The following is a 20,683-nucleotide window of genomic DNA, read 5'->3' on the forward strand; positions in this document are numbered from 1 at the left end:
TGTAAAACACAGATAAATTAGTGAAATTCAGCAAATGCATAGTGGAAATTATTTGTTAAAATACCTTCTATAAGATTGCTCTGATGTCAATTTATTTTAAAATGATCAGATAAAAAGTTACAAAACCGAAAATAAAATAAAATAAATAAATAAAACCTGTTTGTTATTTTTGTGTAAGCTTATACTAGCCGCTCCTACATATCCAAAAAATAAAATTGCTTCCTCTAAAAAACGCAACCCTAATTGTAACTTTTCAATGGACTACGTGCTGTTTGGAGGTTACTGAACGTTGTCACAGGGAAGCATAGGTGATAGCAAATGTGTGACTATACAAAAAAATGGCCTGTTTTTCTTGCGTGTTTCTTTGCTTACAGAACTAACTCCCATAACGCTTATTGATTAAATTGGCGAAAAATGATAAAATATCAACCAATAAAAAAATCAACAAATGATCAACCAATTTTTATGATGAAATACGTACTTAAGAAATGTTCACGATTGACTTTTACGGTGAAGGAATAACATCGTGTAATAAAAATCAAACCCGCAAATTTACAATTTGTGTAAGTAGTGGTGGTAGGACCTCTTGTGAGTCCGGACGGGTAGGTACCACCATCCCGCCTATTTCTGCTGTAAAGCAGTAATGCGTTTCGGTTTGAAGGGTGGGGCAGCCGTTGTAGCTATACTGAGACCTTAGAACTTATATCTCAAGGTGAGTGGCGGTATTTACGTTGTACATGTCTATGGGCTCGAGTAACCACTTGACACCAGGTGGGCTGTGAGTTCGTCCATCCCTCTAAGCAATAAATAAAAAGTTCATTCAAAGTAATAAAAGGACCGTCTACTGAATATCTCTGAACCTCGTTCCCATACATTTCTGTTGTTTTTCACTTTACTATTTACAAAACGGACACTCCTCCAACGCTATTATTACGATTGTAGCTCGTAGCTGCGTTCGTGGTACAGACTCATAATAGGTATCCATAATTATAATTTTTTATTTCATTCAGTAAAACCAAGAGTGTCAGTGAGATCTCACGCGTCCGACATGGCCACAGATAACATAACCGCTTTATTGTACAAAACAAATGATTTGCGTTTGGTAAGTCAATATTTATTTTTAATAACAAAAAGGCTCATAATAATTTATCAACGTTAATAGTAGTACTATTTACATTTAGACTAAAAAAGTTATCTTGGGAATATTTAAATTGCTATTTTTACTGTAATAAAGAACAAAACTCTGGTTTTAAAGGGTTTTATTGATAATATAGATTTAGGTTTTTTTTATATCGAGGTATTTGGATATAGTGTCAAATGAGTCGTCTATTATCAAAGGTGGCAATCTGTGCATTTGGACAAAAAAATTTTATTGATATGTCAATACAGATTTATTTGAATATAATCGTCTCCTTCAAAGAATACGGTTCAAAACCTGCATTAAATAAAGGTTAATAGTTAACCTGTTATTTATCTAAGATCTCGTTCCGAAGAGTTTTGTGACTGCCAATGGAATACAAAGTCAATAATTCGTTTTTCTGATTTACCAATCATTGTCCAAAAGTCAGATTGCCGCCTTTGATAATAGTCGACTCAAATATAGTAAAATTTAAAATCTAAAATAAATACTACACGCGCGTTAATCCACAAAAAAAATATCCCTCGGGAATAGTGCTTTTTTAGTATGTAACGGAATCTTTTTTTTTTTATGGTTTAGATGGGTGGACGAGCTCACAGCCCACCTGGTGTTAAGTGGTTACTGGAGCCCATAGACATCTACAGCGTAAATGCGCCACCTACCTTGAGACATAAGTTCTAAGGTCTCAGGTATAGTTACAACGGCTGCCCCACCCTTCAAACCGAAACGCATTACTGCTTCACGGCAGAAATAAGCAGGGAGGTAGTACCTACCCGCGCGGACTTTCAAGAGGTCCTACCACCAGTAAAATTTTTGAACACTATTTGACCCCCTTCGAAACGTCGGATTAACTCGAAATTTGGCACAGGTACGCATACTTAGTAAGGACCGATGACAATTCAATATTAAACAAAAAAATGAAAAATAAATTATAGTTTAAAAAAACTAAAAAGTACGCTTTTATAGAAAATCCAACTGAAAAATAGAAAATAAGTTTTAATAAGGGTGCTTTTCAGGCTATTATCAAAATAACCCTTCTAGTCATATCTGTTCATAAAATATTTATAACTATTGATATCAAGCACCCCACGCTTTTTTTACGATAAAATCATTTTTTCTTACACTATTTTTAATTAAAATTTATTAACATTTATTTTCTATTTTTTATTTGGATTTCTATAAAAGCGTATTTTTTTAGTTTTTTTTAAACTATTATTTATTTTCAATTATAAAATATGTCTATGTGTTTTTGTAACAAGGTATATGCAAAAATCACGATGTAAGACGTAGAATCGACAAGAACAAGAAACGATCTCTTACAAACTCTGGAATCATTTATAAAATAGATATTTCGAACACACATTAATCTTTATCTATAATAATAACTATTTGCCAGTAATCTGTTTTCAACCTTGGTTGATAGGCGAGCTCACGGGGCTCAGCCTGAGAGGATTTGCTAACGCTGCAAGAGCAGTGCTTCGATGAATCTACCGGGTCGGAATCGCGACTTGCCTGGAAAATCCGGCGAGAATCACAGTGGATTGCAACTAACCACTAACAATTGTTCGGGCGCCTACGAAATACACCTAACAGTCTAACCCATATATCAGCCCGCTGAGTTTCTCGCCGTATCCACCTATTCCAGTGAAACTGGAAAGGCCTTCAGGCTACCAGTAATACCTTCTCCCAAAAAAAAACCGGATTCAGAAAACGAAAAGAATCGAAACTTGGACCTCAATGTCGATTCTGATGAATGTTCATAACCATCATTCAATCATCATCTGGCTCTAGCTGTTTTCTACATGATCTTCAAACTCTATCTTCTCAATATATATTATAATATATTCAGACTAATTGACAATATATATTATAACTAGCTGACCCGGCAGACTTCGTAGTGCCTCAATTGATAAATAAAAGACCTAAACTTTTGTTTAAGATAAACTTAAAACAAACAAAAGGAATCCGTCCGACGGGGGACACATCAAAGGAAAAACAAAATTGTTATTTTTATTTAATTCCGAATATTTTTATATTTATCTAACCTTTTAAACCTTCTCTGGACTTCAACAAATAATTCAAGACCAAAATTAGCCAAATCGGTCAAGCCGTTTTCATGTTATGTCGTGACAACGGAAAACGGGTTTCATTTTTATATATATAGATATATTGAGACCTTGAAGTTATGTCTCAAGCTGGTCGTCGACAATCACGTTGAGACCTCGACAGGTCTGCTAATTGTATACAATCAGGTGGGCTTATCCACTAATCTAGAGCAACAAAAGAAGTATTCTATAAAGAAGTATTATAATAATAAAAAATCTGTTGGACGAAAATTTAAAAAAAATTATTCGCGTTTCTGATGTATCTAAAAATCGGAAACCTATTAAAGTTCCGGCACTACGAGAACGGTTTCGTTCTAGTAACGTCAACTTGTCATCGGTTTGAAAGGATCGGTATCCTTTATACATACATTGAAGCGTGATAATTATTCCCGATAATAATATGTATGCTAAGAAAAGTACCCGATTCTTAATAGTTAATAATAACTTACGGTCTACCTGGTGTTATGTGGTTACTGGAGCTCATAGACACCAATGATCTAAATACCGCCACCCACCTTGAGACATTAGTTCTAAGGTCTCATTTAATATAATATAACTCTATAGAATGATTTTAAAATTAATTAATACAATCGAAAACACCTCTGGATAACTGACGACCATAAACATGCTGACCTATAAGAGCAGCAGCAATATAGCAATATAGTAGGTAGAGTTCATAAATAAATAATCGGAGAAGATTATACCTATACCTAGTACGTAGTTTATTAATTGATATATTTGTTCGGAATTTTGTTTAAAAATTCAAACTGAATAATATTTTGGTTACAGGTACAAACACCGATCCCTGAAATATCTGAAGATGGTGAGTTGAGTACATTAATAAAAGTAAAAAATAACAGGATCTCTGAACTGTTATTATATAGAAACTAGTGTTTGTTGGTTGTACATTCAATACTTCTTTTAACAATGATGTATACAATCTTAAATGAACAAGTACTACTAGGTAGAAACGTTTTAATGATAAAAAATAAAAGTAAACGTGTTTTTCTATATTACAATTAAATATTTTCTCAGGTTTTAGCAAATCTCTTTATTCAATTTAAGTTGAAATATGTCGCAAATTTTAAATATTATAAATGCAAAAGTGAACGTGTATTTGTTACGCAATCACGACTGAAAATCCCTAAACGACATTATAAAATTTTGAAAGCACGTAGTTAAAGGTTCGTTAAAGAACATAAGATACCGTTAATCTAGAAATAAGTATTACTGCCAAGAGTGTTTTGCCTCTATTAACACGAATGAAAACACGTGTAATAACTAGAAAGTAGGGGACTCTGTGGTCAGCTCTAGTGCGAATATCACGTGGTTGTCATCGCGGTCTATTAAATATTATTCTTGCATGTTATTTGTAAATATTTCCTTATTTGTGAGTGTTTAACATTTATTTATTTAGTTTAGTTTATGTTTCTCGGTGTTGGTAAGTAGTTTTATATTCTTTAAATATCATTTTTTCTTACTTATTATAAATTAATTCTTTTTTATGGTGTACCCTCACTTATAAAATGTAATATGAATTCTGACAAAAATAAACCTCCCGATCCGGGGATACCAGAACATGATTCTGAATCCCGGGATAGTGAATCCCTAGGATCTCCAAGTTTTTCAACATTGACAGCTCCTTCCATTCGGTCAAGTTCTTCCTCACCTATTCCTGACGTCGAGCTATTACCAAATGAAGCCTCATCGCGGAAAAGAGGCCCAATCGCAGATGATCAGTCCATTAGACACAAAATAACTAGGATTGAAAATTCGACAAAATCATCGAAAAATAATCAACCTTCGACCCCGGCATACACTCGTAAATACCTATCATCAGATTTGGGACCTTTTGCAGTACATGTTTCTAAGATTGAAAGTGACCCCTCTTCAGGAGTATCAATCCACCCTGTAAAATTTGGTCAATTCATCTTTAAACATAACATTCCACATATCAGTAAAGACGGAATTAAAAAATTAGGCCGTAACAGGATAGTTGTGGAATTTACGATCTCATCTGCTGCAAACGATTTCCTAGAAAATAGTCTCCTACTTGAAAAAGGCTATAAAGCTTTTATCCCGTCTTATCAGGTAACTCGTATGGGAATTGCCAGGGGCATTCCCACAGATTTCTCTAATGAAGAGATACCAAACTATATAGATGTTCCATTAGGTTGCGGAAAGGTAGTTAAAGCTAGGAGGCTTAATTATAAAGTTAGGAACGAGACATCCTACGAATGGCGTCCTAGTGAGACAGTAGTTCTGACTTTTGATGGACAGCGGCTCCCTCGCTACGTTTATTGCTTCCATAACTCTATTGCCATAGAACCCTATAAATTTCCAGTGATACAGTGTTTTAACTGTTGTCGTTACGGCCATGTTAAAGAAGCGTGTAGATCAAATCCACGTTGTCATAAATGCGGCGGACTACATTCTAGCAATAGATGTTATATTAACGATGACTCACTGTCCTGCATTTTTTGTTCAGGCACACATTCCGCTTTAGATAAAAATTGTCCTGAGCAACAACGTCAACGCGAAATCAAAACACGTATGTCAGAAGAAGGAATATCTTTTCAGGAGGCTGCAAAAGGCATTGCCGCCTCTCAACGTCCATACTCAGAAGTTCTAAAACAAGCTCACGTTACAAGAGTGCCCACCCAAGATCCAATAAATCACATTGAGACTAATTCTTACAGAAAAACCGTTTTTTTAAAACCAAAACCTAGAGCCTCAATTCAAGGGGGTTATGATAAAAAAGCATATGAAAATATCATTCGAGAATTTAATATACCTACTCCTGAAAACGGTTGTGCTCTGCAGAGTTCTAAAACTATTTCCAACTCTACAGATGTCTCTAAAATATCAGATATCCTTGATCTACTACAACAAAGCCTAGTTACCTATGTATCCACCAATCAAAGTTTACCGTCCAACGTTGCCGAAAAACTATTCGAAATTACCCAACTTTTAATCAATCAAAACGGAAATCATTCTACAATGGAATATCAGGAGCATAGTTCATAAAAAAAATGAACTATGCTATCTGATTAATAAACACGAACCATCAATAGTCGCAATATCTGAAACATGGCTTAAGCCGTCAACGCCTTTTTATATTCCACAATACGCCACTTTAAGGCACGACCGCCCGGATGGATGGGACGGCGTGGCCCTATTATTCAGAAACTGCGTAAAATATATTCAAATCTCTTTACCGTCAATTGAGAATGTTTACATGCTAGCTGCCACTGTGTATTTCAAATCTAAAACTATTACATTACTTTCTATCTATATACCGCATCCTACTATTTCTATCATAACTGAACTTAGTAGAATAATTAACTCCCTTCCACCCCCAATTGTTATAGTCGGCGATTTTAATTGCCACAATACTCTGTGGGGTTCATACCGAAATGATAGACCAGGAGAAAAACTCTGTCAAATACTAGATGACGGTGATCTAGTTATTTTAAATGATGGCCGACCCACGCGTAAAACTTCTCCTCTTCAAAATCCTTCCGCGGTGGACTTGTCCATTTGTTCACCCTCTCTTGCACCTCTTTTATCATGGGACATAGACCAACACACTTATTGTAGTGATCATGCCCCCATTAAAATTTCTTTCCCCTCTTTTGGAAAAACTATGAGCCCTCCTTCTCTTTTTAAATATCGATTGAATGCGGCCAATTGGAGTGGCTTCCGAACCTGTGTGGAAAATGAAATAAGTTTAAAAGAAAGCGTCACTAACGCCAATGCACTCGAATGTTATGAGAATTTTGTCGATGTTCTACATTCTGCTAGCTCAACCAACATTCCATTTAAAAATATATCATCCAGAAAAATTCCCTCTCCTCCATGGTGGGATCAACAATGTACGGAGGTAGTCAAAGCAAGAAAATATGCTGAATTAAATTTTAATAAAAATATGACATTAGAAAATTATATCTCATTCCGTAAAATTGAAGCCAAAAGTAAAAGACTGCTAAATAGGAAGAAACGCACGGGTTGGCAATCTTTTTGCCAAAACGTTTCACCATCTACGCATCCAACTGTAATGTGGAACATGCTAAGAAGATACAAATCTAGCAAACTAGCCATCCCATCGCCTAAAACAAACTTAAATAGCTGGACCAAAGAATTTTGCAATAAGCTAGCCCCAGCTTATGTGCCTTGGTTTTCTGAACTCCCCATGTCCTATCATTTTACCCACTCTACTGATCTAGATGTTCCGTTTTCTATTGCAGAACTAAAAATGGTATTAGGCAATTTAAAAGATTCTACCCCAGGATTAGACGGTATCCCTTATTCCTTTGTAAAAGAATGCCCAGATAATGCTCTTTATCATCTTCTAACTATTATAAATTCATTTTTTGACACCGGTTCCATCCCGCCATCTTGGAAACACCAAATTATCCTCCCAGTCCTAAAACCTTCAAAAGACCCACTACTATCATCATCATATAGACCCATAGCCCTTTCCTCAACATTATGTAAAATCACAGAACATCTTCTGAAAAATAGATTGGACTGGTTTGTAGAGAGTCAAGGTATCCACTCTCCCAGCCAATTAGGGTTTAGAAAAGGTAAAAGTGTTATGGACTGCCACGCGCTTCTAATATCTGACATCCAGATTGCATTTTCCAATAAACACTCGGTCATATCAGTTTTCTTAGATATAGAATCGGCCTACGACAACGTACTAATTTCGGTGCTCAGGAACAAACTGTTCAAGCTGAGCATTCCCTGTAAAGTAGTACAATTTATATGCAATTTACTGGTAGAACGTAAGATCAGCTTTCGTATAGATGGCCTCTTATCTACAGAAAGAACTGTGTGGAAGGGACTCCCTCAGGGTTCAGTTATTAGTCCATTATTATTTAATATTTATACTTCGGATATAGGCTCCGCTCTCACAAATAACTGTGAAATTATTCAATACGCAGATGATATCTGCATCTATCGTGTGCACGAAAATATCAATGAGGGTTCACTTGATATAAATGCTTGTTTGGACTCTGTTGGTAACTGGTTATTGGACCACGGCTTTGACGTAGCTCCAATAAAGAGTCAAGTAGTATTATTTTCAAGAAAGCGTTCTCCCCCTAATATAAACATCGTATATCAAGGATATAGTATTCCACTAGTAACAGAGGCAAAATTTCTGGGTCTAATACTAGACGCCAAGCTTACGGGTTCGGCACACGTCGATAACACAGTAAAAAATGTGAAAAAAACATCAATGTGCTACGCGCACTATCTGGTACATGGTGGGGTGCCCATCCCTATAGTCAAAAACTCCTTTATAATGCTCTAGTTCGCAGTATTATAGACTTCGGCTCAATTTTCCTGCAGACCTCAACTAAAAGTATTCTGTCTCGATTAGACTCAGTTCAGTTCAAAGCCTTAAGAATAGTGCTGGGTGCAATGAAATCCTCCCCAACTCGAGCCCTACAGGTCGAAAGTGCAGAGCCGCCCTTAAGCCTGAGACGACAGTATCTTTCAGATCGATATACTCTCCGTTTAGCTCAAATACACCCTAATGCTATTATATCAAAATTATCTGCTCTTCAAAATTGTATGACTTCAAACTTCTGGAATAGTAGGGAACAGCCCTGTCTCATTAAAAGTGTAAATTATATTGATAGCTTCCAATCTCCCTTAATTCAATCCGACACCCTCCCTATTTTCAAAATATCATTTAAGGCCCTCTGCCATTCCCCCACAGTTTATCTAAACATAGGTTTAGAAAAAAATACAAAAAACGCCAACTTAAAATTTTTAAACATGGTAGAAGAAAAATGGCCACGGTGGAATTTATTTTTCACCGATGCCTCGAAATTAGTTTCAAATGATAACACTGGTGCTGCCTTCTATCACCCAAACGCAAATCATTACAAATTGCACAAACTACCCCCAGAAACCTCAGTATTCACGGGCGAGTGTATTGCATTGATAAGTTGTCTAAAGTTCATCATGCAGCACTCAATCAACTACTCCGCGATATTCAGTGATTGTTCTAGTGCTATTCAAGCCATTTCAAAGAATCCGATAAAGAATTGTTTAGAAAATCCGCTAGTTTGTATAATCAAAAACCTGTTGTTCACCTGTCATCAAAACAACATTAAAGTTGAAATAGTTTGGATCCCTTCACATACAGGAATTCTTGGTAATGAAACTGTGGATCAAATGGCTAAAGAAGCAACACATAGTGGTGATTGTGAGTACTACGCGAATGTAAGTCGTGATCTTATTCATAATATTAAACTTAATCTCGTATCAGACTGGCAAAAGCAATGGGAAACCTACAAATATCAATATTCTAAAATAAATCCTAGTGTCTTTATCAAACCTTGGTTTTATAAGTTCAAAAAATTCAACAAGCAAATAACTAGTGTACTTATCAGGCTTCGATTGGGTCACTTTTGCTCACCACAATTTTTATTTAAGCTAAAAATTAAACCTTCTCCTATGTGTAGTTGCGGTAAATCTATCGGTACTTTAGATCATATATTTCTGGAATGCGCTCTTAATGTTGAATGCCCACCACTATATTGTTTACTAACTAACACTAACATCCCGTTCCCAGTTAATATGAACTATCTCTTAACATTCCCTAATCCTAAAGTTGTAAATGCATTAGCTTATTTTATTTCCCGCAATAACATTAAACTGTAAAAATATTTACAAATTTTTCTCCAGTTCTTATTCATCTCATCTGCTACAATCTATATCTATCTATATCATTGATATTCTATCTACCTGACATTGGCAGAGTAATTCGTAAAAGAAGAGACTCGAGCCATAAAAAAAAAAAAAAACTAGAAAGTAATATTTATAATAATAAGTTATTGTGAAATTTGCGTTCCTTTGCACACAAAAGATATTAAGGATCTTAAAGCATCATCTCGTAGTTGAGTGTTATCTTCATAATAAGATAATCTCAGGATTCAGATAAATAACCCATTTTGATTCAAATTACGTGTAACAAAGTCAACGTCTGCGTAGAGAAACTTGGCGTGAGGAGCACATGACTGAAGATGGGCGATCGGATTCACTTTATGTTGTGACGTTACGAGTCATAGTTTCTGTTGGTCCCCAGAGGTACTGCTGCGCATGGACTGCGTGGGTATCTGCGGGTCAGACATCCAATACTGGCAGAAGGGTCAATGCGGACACTTCGTGCTGCAAGAACCAATGATCATGGGACACGAAGCTTCAGGAGTAGTGGCTGAGGTAAAATAGTGGTAATTTCTTTCAATTTAGACTAATATACTATTTGAAGTTTGTTCCTTAATACAGGGTGTATCGGAAGCGAAGACGACTCTGCTAATTCTTGAAAATTTGGTTTGTTATTTGTTGTTCGTATTCGCGAGATAGTTTCACTCTGAATATACAAAAGACAAACACACCATTTCAACAATATCTATAATGTGTACAATATTAAAATATAAACCAAAAGTAAAGTAAACAACACTAGGCGCTACAAGATACAAATTAAAACTAAAAAATTACGTTTTACATTCAACTTAAATCGACGCACGCCAATCTTGTTGCATGACGTCACGGGACACCTGCGCGTTCGGGAACTCCGATCGCGACCGATGACGCCCGAGTGCGACCGAATGTTGCACGCTACAAAAACATTAATTTACGATCGTACAACTACAAAACTATTGTTCGCGTGACACGCAATGTAACACAATTAAGAAAACAGCTGACTGGTAACATACAAGTTCGAACGAACGTCGTCGTTATTTTCAAAACAACAAGTCTGATTCTCAGTCTGACAGCTCAGAAAATGAATTACATTTCCATGTACTGTAGCATTTTAATTTAACCTTAAAAACCTTACTGGTGGTAGGACTTCTTGAGAGTCCGCTCGGGTAGGTACCACCACCCTGCCTATTTCTACCGTGAAGAAGTAATGCGTTTCGGTTTGAAGGGTGCGGCAGCCGTTGTAACTATACTTGAGACCTTAGAGCTTATATCTCAAGGTGGGTGGCGCATTTACGTCATAGATGTCTGTGGGCTCCAGTAACCACTTAAAACCAGGTGGGCTGTGAGCTCGTCAACCCACACAAGCAATATATAAATAAAAACTTCGTACACCCCTATAAAGGATAAATTTGAAATTATGTGAGGGTGATCAAGAGTTTTTTTGCTCTAATAGGGTAGACGAAATCACGACTCACTTGTTATTAATGGTTAACAGAGTCCTTATCGACTCATTCACCATTTTTATGAATAGTGACTTGTATGCCGCCGCCAACCCAGAATCATTAGTTTCTTTTAAACCATAACGTATGTTTTGTGGTAACGATAGCCCGTCCATGCTCTCAATATCTATCTAATTACCAAAGTACTTATCCAAATCTCTAAAATTTGCAAGTTTTATTTTCTTACACGATATTCCGTTTGCAACATAGAAGTCGAGTGTGCATATGTGTGTTCCAGTTTCTTACATAAAAATTTTAATGTAGACAATTGCTCATTTAATGGGGAAGGATCCTGATTCCAAGTGTTCAGTTCCCAGTGTGGAAGATGCTTTTCATATTATTATGATGGAGTGTGCGCGGAACGATGATTTGAGACAACAATTCTTTGCAAAATATGCAGATTTTCGAAAAGTTGGAGATGTAAATTACGTATTAGCCTTTCCGGAATCCGAAATGGCTAAGTCACTTTATAAAATAGTTTTAGTGGGCCTTCAGAGACGATAACAGTTTCCCTTATTTTTTTATATAATTATTTTGTTACTCTCTTTTGTTGCACAATGGAGTGGCATATTCACTAGGTGAATAATCTCCTTAAATAAAGATAAAAAAATGTAGACAAAAATTCAATCGTTATAGGTCAAGGTACACACGATTTTGACGAATTACATATTTAATTAGAGGTATACGAGGTGTAGGTGTCGCAATCGTTCTGGAAGTCGTATTACCGGATAATTTACCCACCTACCGATCTTTATATAAGCGGAGAAAACAATACGTATTTTGTAAGCCTATGTCTGCTTTTAAAAGGTGCATATTTCGCAAGTTTGCAGCCTAATTAAAACTGAAATTGGACAATCAATTGCACCCGATCGATGAAAGATCTTCCCTTTGTCGTTAACCCAATTCCAAAATATTCCAGTGCCACTCGAAGTTTATCATCAAATGTTTATTTAATTAAGAGAAAGATAAAATGCTTAATAGAAATATTACGACGAAGTAGTTAAACATATGTACATACACATAGCTTATCATGATATCGCACACGAATAATTTAACATTGAACTTATTGAATTTCATTAATTTAACAGGAACTGTCTTGCATGAAGCGTCAAATACGGCTCTCAATTGATCGGTTGAAATTTAGTAGCTGGCCACAAAATACAAAAATGCGGGATGATATTTTTCGAACCCACGTTTTGAACCGCGCCTACGTGGTCCTTGTGTCCAAGACCTACGTACTCACGGATAAATTTCAAATTCAGATCGCGTTCTAACTTCTTCTCTATGTTAATGAATCTATGTTCTGCTGCTCCATATAAAACAACAAGTTCATAAAAAGGTTGCAACACATAGTTTATGCTAAATCTACTTTTCTTATCCCGGGTATAGTCGCGATTAAACAATGTCCCGATAATATGTTATTTGGATGCTGTGATTCGTCGATAAGAATGCTTTCTATCTCCAAGAAAGACCGCGTCTCTTGCTTCAGGCTCCAAAAAAGGCAACAAACGTCTAGAGCGTCTCGAGCTCTATGACCTTAAGTAGAGACCTGACCTGCAATAACGTAACTGAAAAGGGAATGCAATGCCAGCGGCATATCCTTATCTTGTCACACGAATTTTTCTCCATCATATATTTGAGGAAACAGATCTCTGGCCAGTAGTATATCAATGGGAACCGGTGTACCAAAAGTTGGATCAGCAAGTGAAATATTTTGAAATATACGGATCACATCATCTAAGAGAGACCTAGTTGGTAAAATTTCGGCTATTTTTCTCACTATGACTACATCTGTGCTAAGATAGGGCTGTTGCACCGACGAAGCTTTATAGTAGAGGTAGTTAGTCCCAGATCTTTAATAGGCTTGGCACCTATCGAAATCACACTTTCTTCGCCCCAGTCCTAACCTTAACGCAAAGTCTTGAGTTATGTATTATTGTTCACGGTCCAACTGGTAATAAGCGGTAATCGGGGTCCGAAAGCACCACAGCGACTCGCCACCAAACTTTGAGAAACGTAGTTCTTCACTTGTATATCGGATGTTCCAACTGATAATACATTGATAAGTGCATGCTTTGTATATTTGTAATTAAATGTAAGTGTTTTATTTTATAGCTTTAATGCTCTTAACAGAGTGCGGGGGTAAAAAAAGAAGATACTTGTTAATCTTTTCAAAGCTTTTCATTTTTCTTTAGAGTACATACTGACTAGACTAAATAGAGGCTATCGTGGCTTCAAAAATAAGATTTCCGGTACCGAAGTCACAAGAGCGTGTCGGAGTAAATACTTATTTAATACGCGTTCTTGAACTACTTCCCTGATGAGGACATAGCATCGTGGAAGAAAACAAATAAGCTTGGCTAATTAGTAAATGTACCATATTGTAAGACCGCACGCGTGGGTACCACCACCGTGCTTATTTCTACCGCAAAGTAGTCATACATTTAGGTTTGGAGGGTGGAACAGCTTAATGCCTCAATAATCCCTTAACAGCAGATGGATTTAAGCATCTGAACAACAAAATGAACTTCACACTTGGGTAAATTCTGTTGCAGATCGGTTCGAAAGTCAAGAATCTGACAGTTGGTGATCGAGTGGCCATAGAGCCCGGCGTGCCGTGTCGGTACTGCAAGTTCTGTAAGACAGGACGATACCACCTATGTCCCGACATGATCTTCTGCGCCACACCCCCGGCAAACGGAAACCTTGTCAGATATTACAAGCACGCGGCCGATTTTTGCTTCAAGTAAGTACTCGCAAGGAATTGCGTTTTGAAAGTTCCCGTGAGAACAAAGATTGGACAATAAATATTGACATTTTACGTTTATCACAATATGAAGGCATTAAAATCTATTTTCTCTTTCAAACCAAACGAACGAATTTCTATGTAGTACCTACTTAGTCTGGCCATAAATACTGTTACAAAGGAAAACAAAAAAAAACTATGGCAAATAACATTTATTACTTTTATAGTGTGTTAATATATTACATAAATATAAAACAATTTAAAGTATAAAAAGCTTATCACGCACTCTTTCGATGGGAAAATTTTTCACAGCCAATCGTACGGATTGTTTTAGGGACTCCAAATTATGATAGCGTTTAGAGCAAGCCGTAGTCTCTAAAACCGACCATAAATCATAATCCCGCGGATTAAGATCGGGACTAGACGACGGCCAGTCTTCAGCTCTGATGAAGTCCGAAACGTTCGTTCCCAACCAAGACTATGTAGACCGAGCTTTAGTATCTTGATACACTTGTGCCGATTTTTTGATACCTTTTTCACAAAAGTATGGCCCAGGCACTCCTTCATAGCTAATACCACACCAAACCATCACTGAAGTCGGATAGTGCCCACGTTGCACTCTGTCGACTAATTGGGAAGCTTCCTTAGAGCTTTGAGCATAGACACGGTCATTTTGTTTGTTAAAATGTTGCTCAATTGTAAAAAATTTCTCATCCGTAAACAAAAATTTTCTATGACCTCCCTTTGCGTACCGCTTCAGTAGTTGTTTCGATTTTACCACCCTATTCTGTTTTAAATTATCAGTTAAGAAATGACCAGTACGTCTCTTATAGGCTGCAAGTCCTAAGTCATCTTTTAAAATACGCGACATGGTTCTAGGTGCTATCTTCATCTCCCGAGATAAAATCATTTGCTTTCGGACAGGATTTCTTCGAATTCTTTCCCTTACTGCTTTGACCACCTTTTCGTCGAACACTACGTGGACGGCCAGATCTTTTCTGTCACAAACAGAGGAGGTCTCATTACACCTATTAATAGCCCGGTACACAAACATTTTACTAATACCAAGCGTATGGAGAGTTTTAAAAATTGCATTTGGCTCCATACCTATTTTGTGTAATGCAATCACAGCGATTCGGTTCTCTTTATCACCCCACTCCATTTTAATATCGCAAAATATTGTACAATATATTGGCGCCAAAATGAGAAAGCTCAATGAGCAATCATTTAAAAATGACAGATTCCAAATTCAAATGTAATATTTTGTATATTTTTATAACAGTATTTATGGCCAGACTAAGTATATGCAGTCCGACTCTACCTTCACAAGTGCCTCGCCTAAGAGACATTTATTATTTTTGAATCATTGCAAACGCTTGCTCAACCGGTCTTATTTTTTATGTACAGATAGGGTAACATATAGGTAAAGTAGGGTAGCTCATGGTACATCTGGTGTGAAATGGTTACCCATCCATGCGGGCCCACTTACGCCATCCCACCGATAGCGGATAACTCAATATGTAATATGCAAGTTTGATTTTAACGAACAGAGAAAATGTGGTCATAAGTGCTAAAAGTAATTTCTATAAAAATCGTGAACGTATGCTCAAAAATAAAATATTGGACCGCAATTATATTAAGCGTAGGCTTGACAACCGACTTCATTCGCAGGCTTCCTGATCACGTGACCATGGAAGAAGGAGCGCTATTGGAGCCCCTCGCGGTGGGCATTCACGCGTGCAAGAGGGGCGGAGTCTCGGCGGGACACGTGGTGCTGGTACTGGGAGCGGGACCCATCGGTCTCCTTACCATGCTCACAGCTAAAGCCTTTGGAGCACACAAAGTACTCATAATAGGTAGCAATGTTTGTTTGTTAGTAATAGTTTTACCGCGCGGCTTCACTACAATTCCTGCAGTACCTCTCACAGCATGTGTGCATAATTTCATGATAATCGGTTGAATAGTTGAATTATAATTTGCGTAATTACTGGTGGAGGGCCTCTTGTGAGTGCGCGCGGGTAGGTACCACCACCCCGCCTATTTCTGCCGTGAAGCAGTAATGCGTTTCGGTTTGAAGGGTGGGGCATATTAACGATATGACGGTGGTGACGGTTTTTTTTTTTCTTTTTTTATTGCCCTTGTAGGCAGACGAGCATACGGCCCACCTGATGGTGGGTGGATATCGTCGCCCATGGACTTCAGCAATGCCAAGGGCAGAGCCAAGCCGCTGCCTACCGCTACCGTTTCGTCAGCGTAACTGTGCATGATTTGTTCCCAGTTATTTATTATTAATATTTTAATAATCATTATATAATTAATTAATAGCTTAAAATTAACAAATTTACTAACCAGCAAAGCTAATCTGATGGTGGTCTGGGCCCCACTCACGTCGAACGACACGTCAGGATGTCCCTCCAGTATCTCATGAATCTTCCTCACCAGCTCAGCCTCGTTCGAGTCCTTGCCTATGAGAAGTGTGTAGTCGGCGCCTAACGACTTGGCGAAATCCAAACGGCTCTGAAGAATATCTGGAATGAAAACGATTTCAAAGGTGGGTGGCGCATTTACGTTGTAGATTTCCATGGGCTCCAGTGACCACTTAATACCAGGTTAACACGGTAGGCAGCGGCTTGGCTGTGCCCTTGGCATTGCTGAAGTAAATGGGCGACGGTAACCACTCACCATCAGGTGGGCCGTATGATCGTCTGCCTACAAGGGCAAAAAAAAAAAAAAATGTGAGCTCGTCCACCCATGTAAGCAATAAAAAAAAAGGTAACATAATTGCAACAATGTCATAAAAAAACGATGAAAAAGCAATATTATTTTTTTATTTTCTTAAAGATTACACGTTTCGTTAAATGACAGGTCTTTATTGTAAAAGTACTTTGTGTTTGGATGGATGTTTATTTAATTTAAATTATACGTGCCACGTTGCCTTACTGACCTGCTGGTCTAAGTTAACTCATACAGATATTTGTGAAATAGAGTTTGTTTGTCACGCTTTCAGATTTTTTTTATTGCTTAGATGGGTGGACGAGCTCACAGCCCACCTGGTGTTAAGTGGTTACAGGAGCCCATAGACATGTACAACGTAAATGCGCCACCCACCTTGAGATATAAGTTCTAAGGTCTCAAGTATAGTTACAACGGCTGCCCCACCCTTCAAACCGAAACGCATTACTGCTTCACGGCAGAAATAGCCAGGGCGGTGGTACCCACCCGCGCGGACTCACAAGAGGTCCTACCACCAGTAATTACGCAAATTATAATTGTGCGGGTTTGATTTTTATTACACGATGTAATTTACGATTATTCCTTCACCGTGGAAGTCAATCGTGAACATTAATTAAGTAAGTATTTCATTAGAAAAATTGTCACTTGCCAATGGATTTCGAACACCGTTCGTCGCTAAATAATAATAATAAATGCACCGGACGTCTTATTCCTAGGACACGACGACTTCTATAATATGGTCTGGTTTCACTAATAACCAATGTGAACTGTTCGCTAGGCCACCAAGTCTGGCGGCGTGGCGGTGCTGGTCGGCATGGGAGCGCCCGAGCAGACCGTGCCGCTCGCGGGCGCCCTCTCGCGGGAGGTCGACATCCGGGGCATCTTCCGATACGTTAACGAGTAAGTACATAGGTACGTGACACCAGACACGGGCACCATAGTAACACTAGTAAATCGCCATAATGATTTTCTTCATTTTTCATCCTTAAATCAAATTTCTCTTGTAATTGGGAATGCTGTGTATAAGAGAAAAAACCCTTCACATATGTATATTTTAAATTATACATCGATTTTTTTTACATCCTTCATTAAAAATAAAATATAAGATATCTAGTTAATATGTTACTGCCATCTACAGGAGCAACGGAAACTTATTACAAGCCATCTAGTGCCCGACGCCCGTAAACAGAATATGTCTAAGAGAAACGACCTAGCTCGCTTTCTCCCTCTCACTAAGGTCGAGTGGTTCGCGAGACGCCCGGTGTATTTTCTTACTCTCGCTCGTCCTAAATTTTATCTTTTCTCTCTAACCGTAACAAATCTGTCGCGAGTTAAATTTCAACTCTCAACGCACCTAAAGAAGTTTCACTACAAAAACATATCGTTAAATCTTCAGCTACCCCACTGCACTAGCGATGGTAGCGAGTGGGAAAATAAACGTGAAGCCGCTGGTCACCCACCACTTCAGCATCGAGGAGAGCCTGGAGGCGTACGAAGTGGCGCGCCAGGGGGCCGGCATCAAGGTCATGATCCACGTCCAGCCGCGAGACACGAACAACCCACAAAAGTTCTGAACTATTGCAACTAAATTATTCTAAAAAGAGTATACAGATTTCAGTAGGTATCATATCGAGGGCTGAAAGGCTTTGGTTTAAGCGGTATTTCGCTTAATACGCCACAGTTATCTTTGTGATTAAAGGTGCGTTTTATTTGGTACTAGCATCAACAATTCTATGTTTTTGATTGAACTTCAATTAAGCTTACTACATTTAAATAGCTGAAGAAGTTTTTTTTTTGTTATTATATTTTTTCCAAATTTTAAGCTTTAAATGGCTCTTCTGTAAAACTGCAAAAAGTCGCTTTAACCAAATGGCTTTTCACCAGTCAATATAGTGTTCTGTAGCAATTTTTCAAAGGGTAATCAATATGGACATCCCGATATGTACAACAATTGTCATCTCTATTTTAAGAAATAATAAAGATGACAATTCATCTCTATTATATGAAATAATAAAGATGACAACTATGTTATTAATTTCTAAAGAAATATTATCCTGAAATTTAAAGTCAGATGACAATTGCCGATAATTTTTGTGCCAAATTGTAACGAATTTACTTTTCGTGTATAATAAATATTTATATTATAATATAAAAGTGTACGAAACACAGTGATAATTTTTAAATGCAACTGTTTATTGATGTTTTTTAGATATTTATATAAGTTTCAATATAATACTATTAATATAATTTACACAGGGAACGCGCGTTCCCAAAACCGATATAATATTATATGTACTGATACGCTGACATTTAAACAATAGCCAATGCTAAAAAATGTTTTTATAATTTGTTAATCTGAAAACCCGGAAACTGTCGTGAAGACTACTGGAGGTCGCCCCCCGCGTCACACATGGGCGTTGACCTCCCCAGTAACTCAATCATTTAATTAATATTTCTGATTTTTTTTGAAAGAAATTTATTCGTATATGTAATAACTACCTATCGCCAGTCAATTCTTAAGTTTCCTAGCAGAAATCGTGAATTTATAATTTACATTTTATTTATTTTTTGTATGTTAATAAAAAAATGTTAAAAAACAGATCATTCGTTTAAATACCTTAAAGAAACGTGTTTTTTTTTAATTTTTTTTTTTTATTGCTTAGATGGGTGGACGAGCTCACAGCCCACCTTATGTTAAGTGGTTACTGGAGCCCATAGACATCTACAACGTAGACGCGCCACCCACCTTGTGAGATACAAGTTCTAAAGTCTCAGTATAGTTACAACGGCTGCCCCACCCTTCAAACCGAAACGCATTACTGCTTCACGGCAGAAATAAGCAGGGCGGTGGTACCTATCCGCGCGGACTCACAAGAGGTCCTACCACCAGTAATTACGCAAATTATAATTTTGCGGGTTTGATTTTTATTACACGATGTTATTCCTTCACCGTGGAAGTCAATCGTGAACATTTGTTGAGTACATATTTCATTAGAAAAATTGGTACCCGCCTGCGGGATTCGAACACCGGTGCATCGCTTCAACACGAATGCACCGGACGTCTTATCCTTTAGGCCACGACGACTCCTAATAATCAAGAGATTTTCAAGTTAGGGTATTTTGCAGCTAAATTCTTCAAAACGATCCTATATTTTTTATAGATTAGGAATAAATGAAAATCCTGCCTTCACCTGTCCATAGAAATACAGTGTATACATTTCTATAATATCTATAAGCATAACTAAAGTCGAACAGAATTTCGTAAGTGTCTATTTAATTAGCTGTAAGAAATTATATAGAATGTCAACTTTTCCTAGTATTTTCTTGCCTCGTCACAACCCACAACGTGCATTTAATTCGCGAAGCAACTGCTCTGGAATTGCTACGTCTCCTTTGGAGGTGCTTCTGACCGAGCCCGTAGTGGCCCACCTGTCCTGGTGAATCTAAAAAGACTTCCGGGCCACCAGTAATCCTTCAATCATACCGCCATCCTCGTGGCAACAGCCGCAAGTCGTTTTGATCGAAAAAACCTTTGTATTTAATGTACGTTTTTGTTATTTGTATTATGTATATAATACATAATACAAATGTTATATACGTGTAATTATTGTTTTATTTGTTATTGCCTAGATGGATGAACTAACGTACAGCCCATCTTACGCACTGCACAGTTATCCTAGCCCATATACCTCACAGCGTAGAAATATTAGTGGCATTCTATAACGTCCCAGCCTTCAGGCAG

General features: G+C 37.4%; 1 protein-coding gene across 1 annotated transcript; it reads left to right on the top strand.

The window, feature by feature from the left end:
- The first annotated feature begins 1,009 nt into the window (after positions 1 to 1,009).
- On the top strand, positions 1,010 to 19,542 carry LOC149500419 (sorbitol dehydrogenase-like). The gene is made up of 8 exons (XM_089736574.1): positions 1,010 to 1,102; positions 4,033 to 4,066; positions 10,346 to 10,479; positions 14,018 to 14,208; positions 15,880 to 16,163; positions 17,074 to 17,198; positions 17,720 to 17,841; positions 18,338 to 19,542. Exons 1-8 carry the CDS (start codon positions 1,049 to 1,051, stop codon positions 18,513 to 18,515), a joined length of 1,122 nt encoding a protein of 373 aa, XP_089592700.1. The 5' UTR covers positions 1,010 to 1,048; the 3' UTR covers positions 18,516 to 19,542.
- The last annotated feature ends 1,141 nt before the right edge of the window (positions 19,543 to 20,683 follow it).

This window comes from Bombyx mandarina, chromosome 21 (assembly GCF_030267445.1).
Source record: "Bombyx mandarina strain Sakado chromosome 21, ASM3026744v2".
In the NCBI taxonomy this organism is placed as follows: domain Eukaryota; kingdom Metazoa; phylum Arthropoda; class Insecta; order Lepidoptera; family Bombycidae; genus Bombyx; species Bombyx mandarina.

Bases quoted from the DNA above. Each gene is read 5' to 3' on its own strand.
- LOC149500419 (XM_089736574.1), top strand. From the start codon at position 1,049: ATGGCCACAGATAACATAACCGCTTTATTGTACAAAACAAATGATTTG. The intron at 16,164-17,073 runs GTTGAATAGTTG...GTTAAATGACAG, and splicing joins GCATAATTTCATGATAATCG to GTCTTTATTGTAAAAGTACT. The intron at 17,842-18,337 runs GTAAGTACATAG...TTAAATCTTCAG, and splicing joins ATCTTCCGATACGTTAACGA to CTACCCCACTGCACTAGCGA.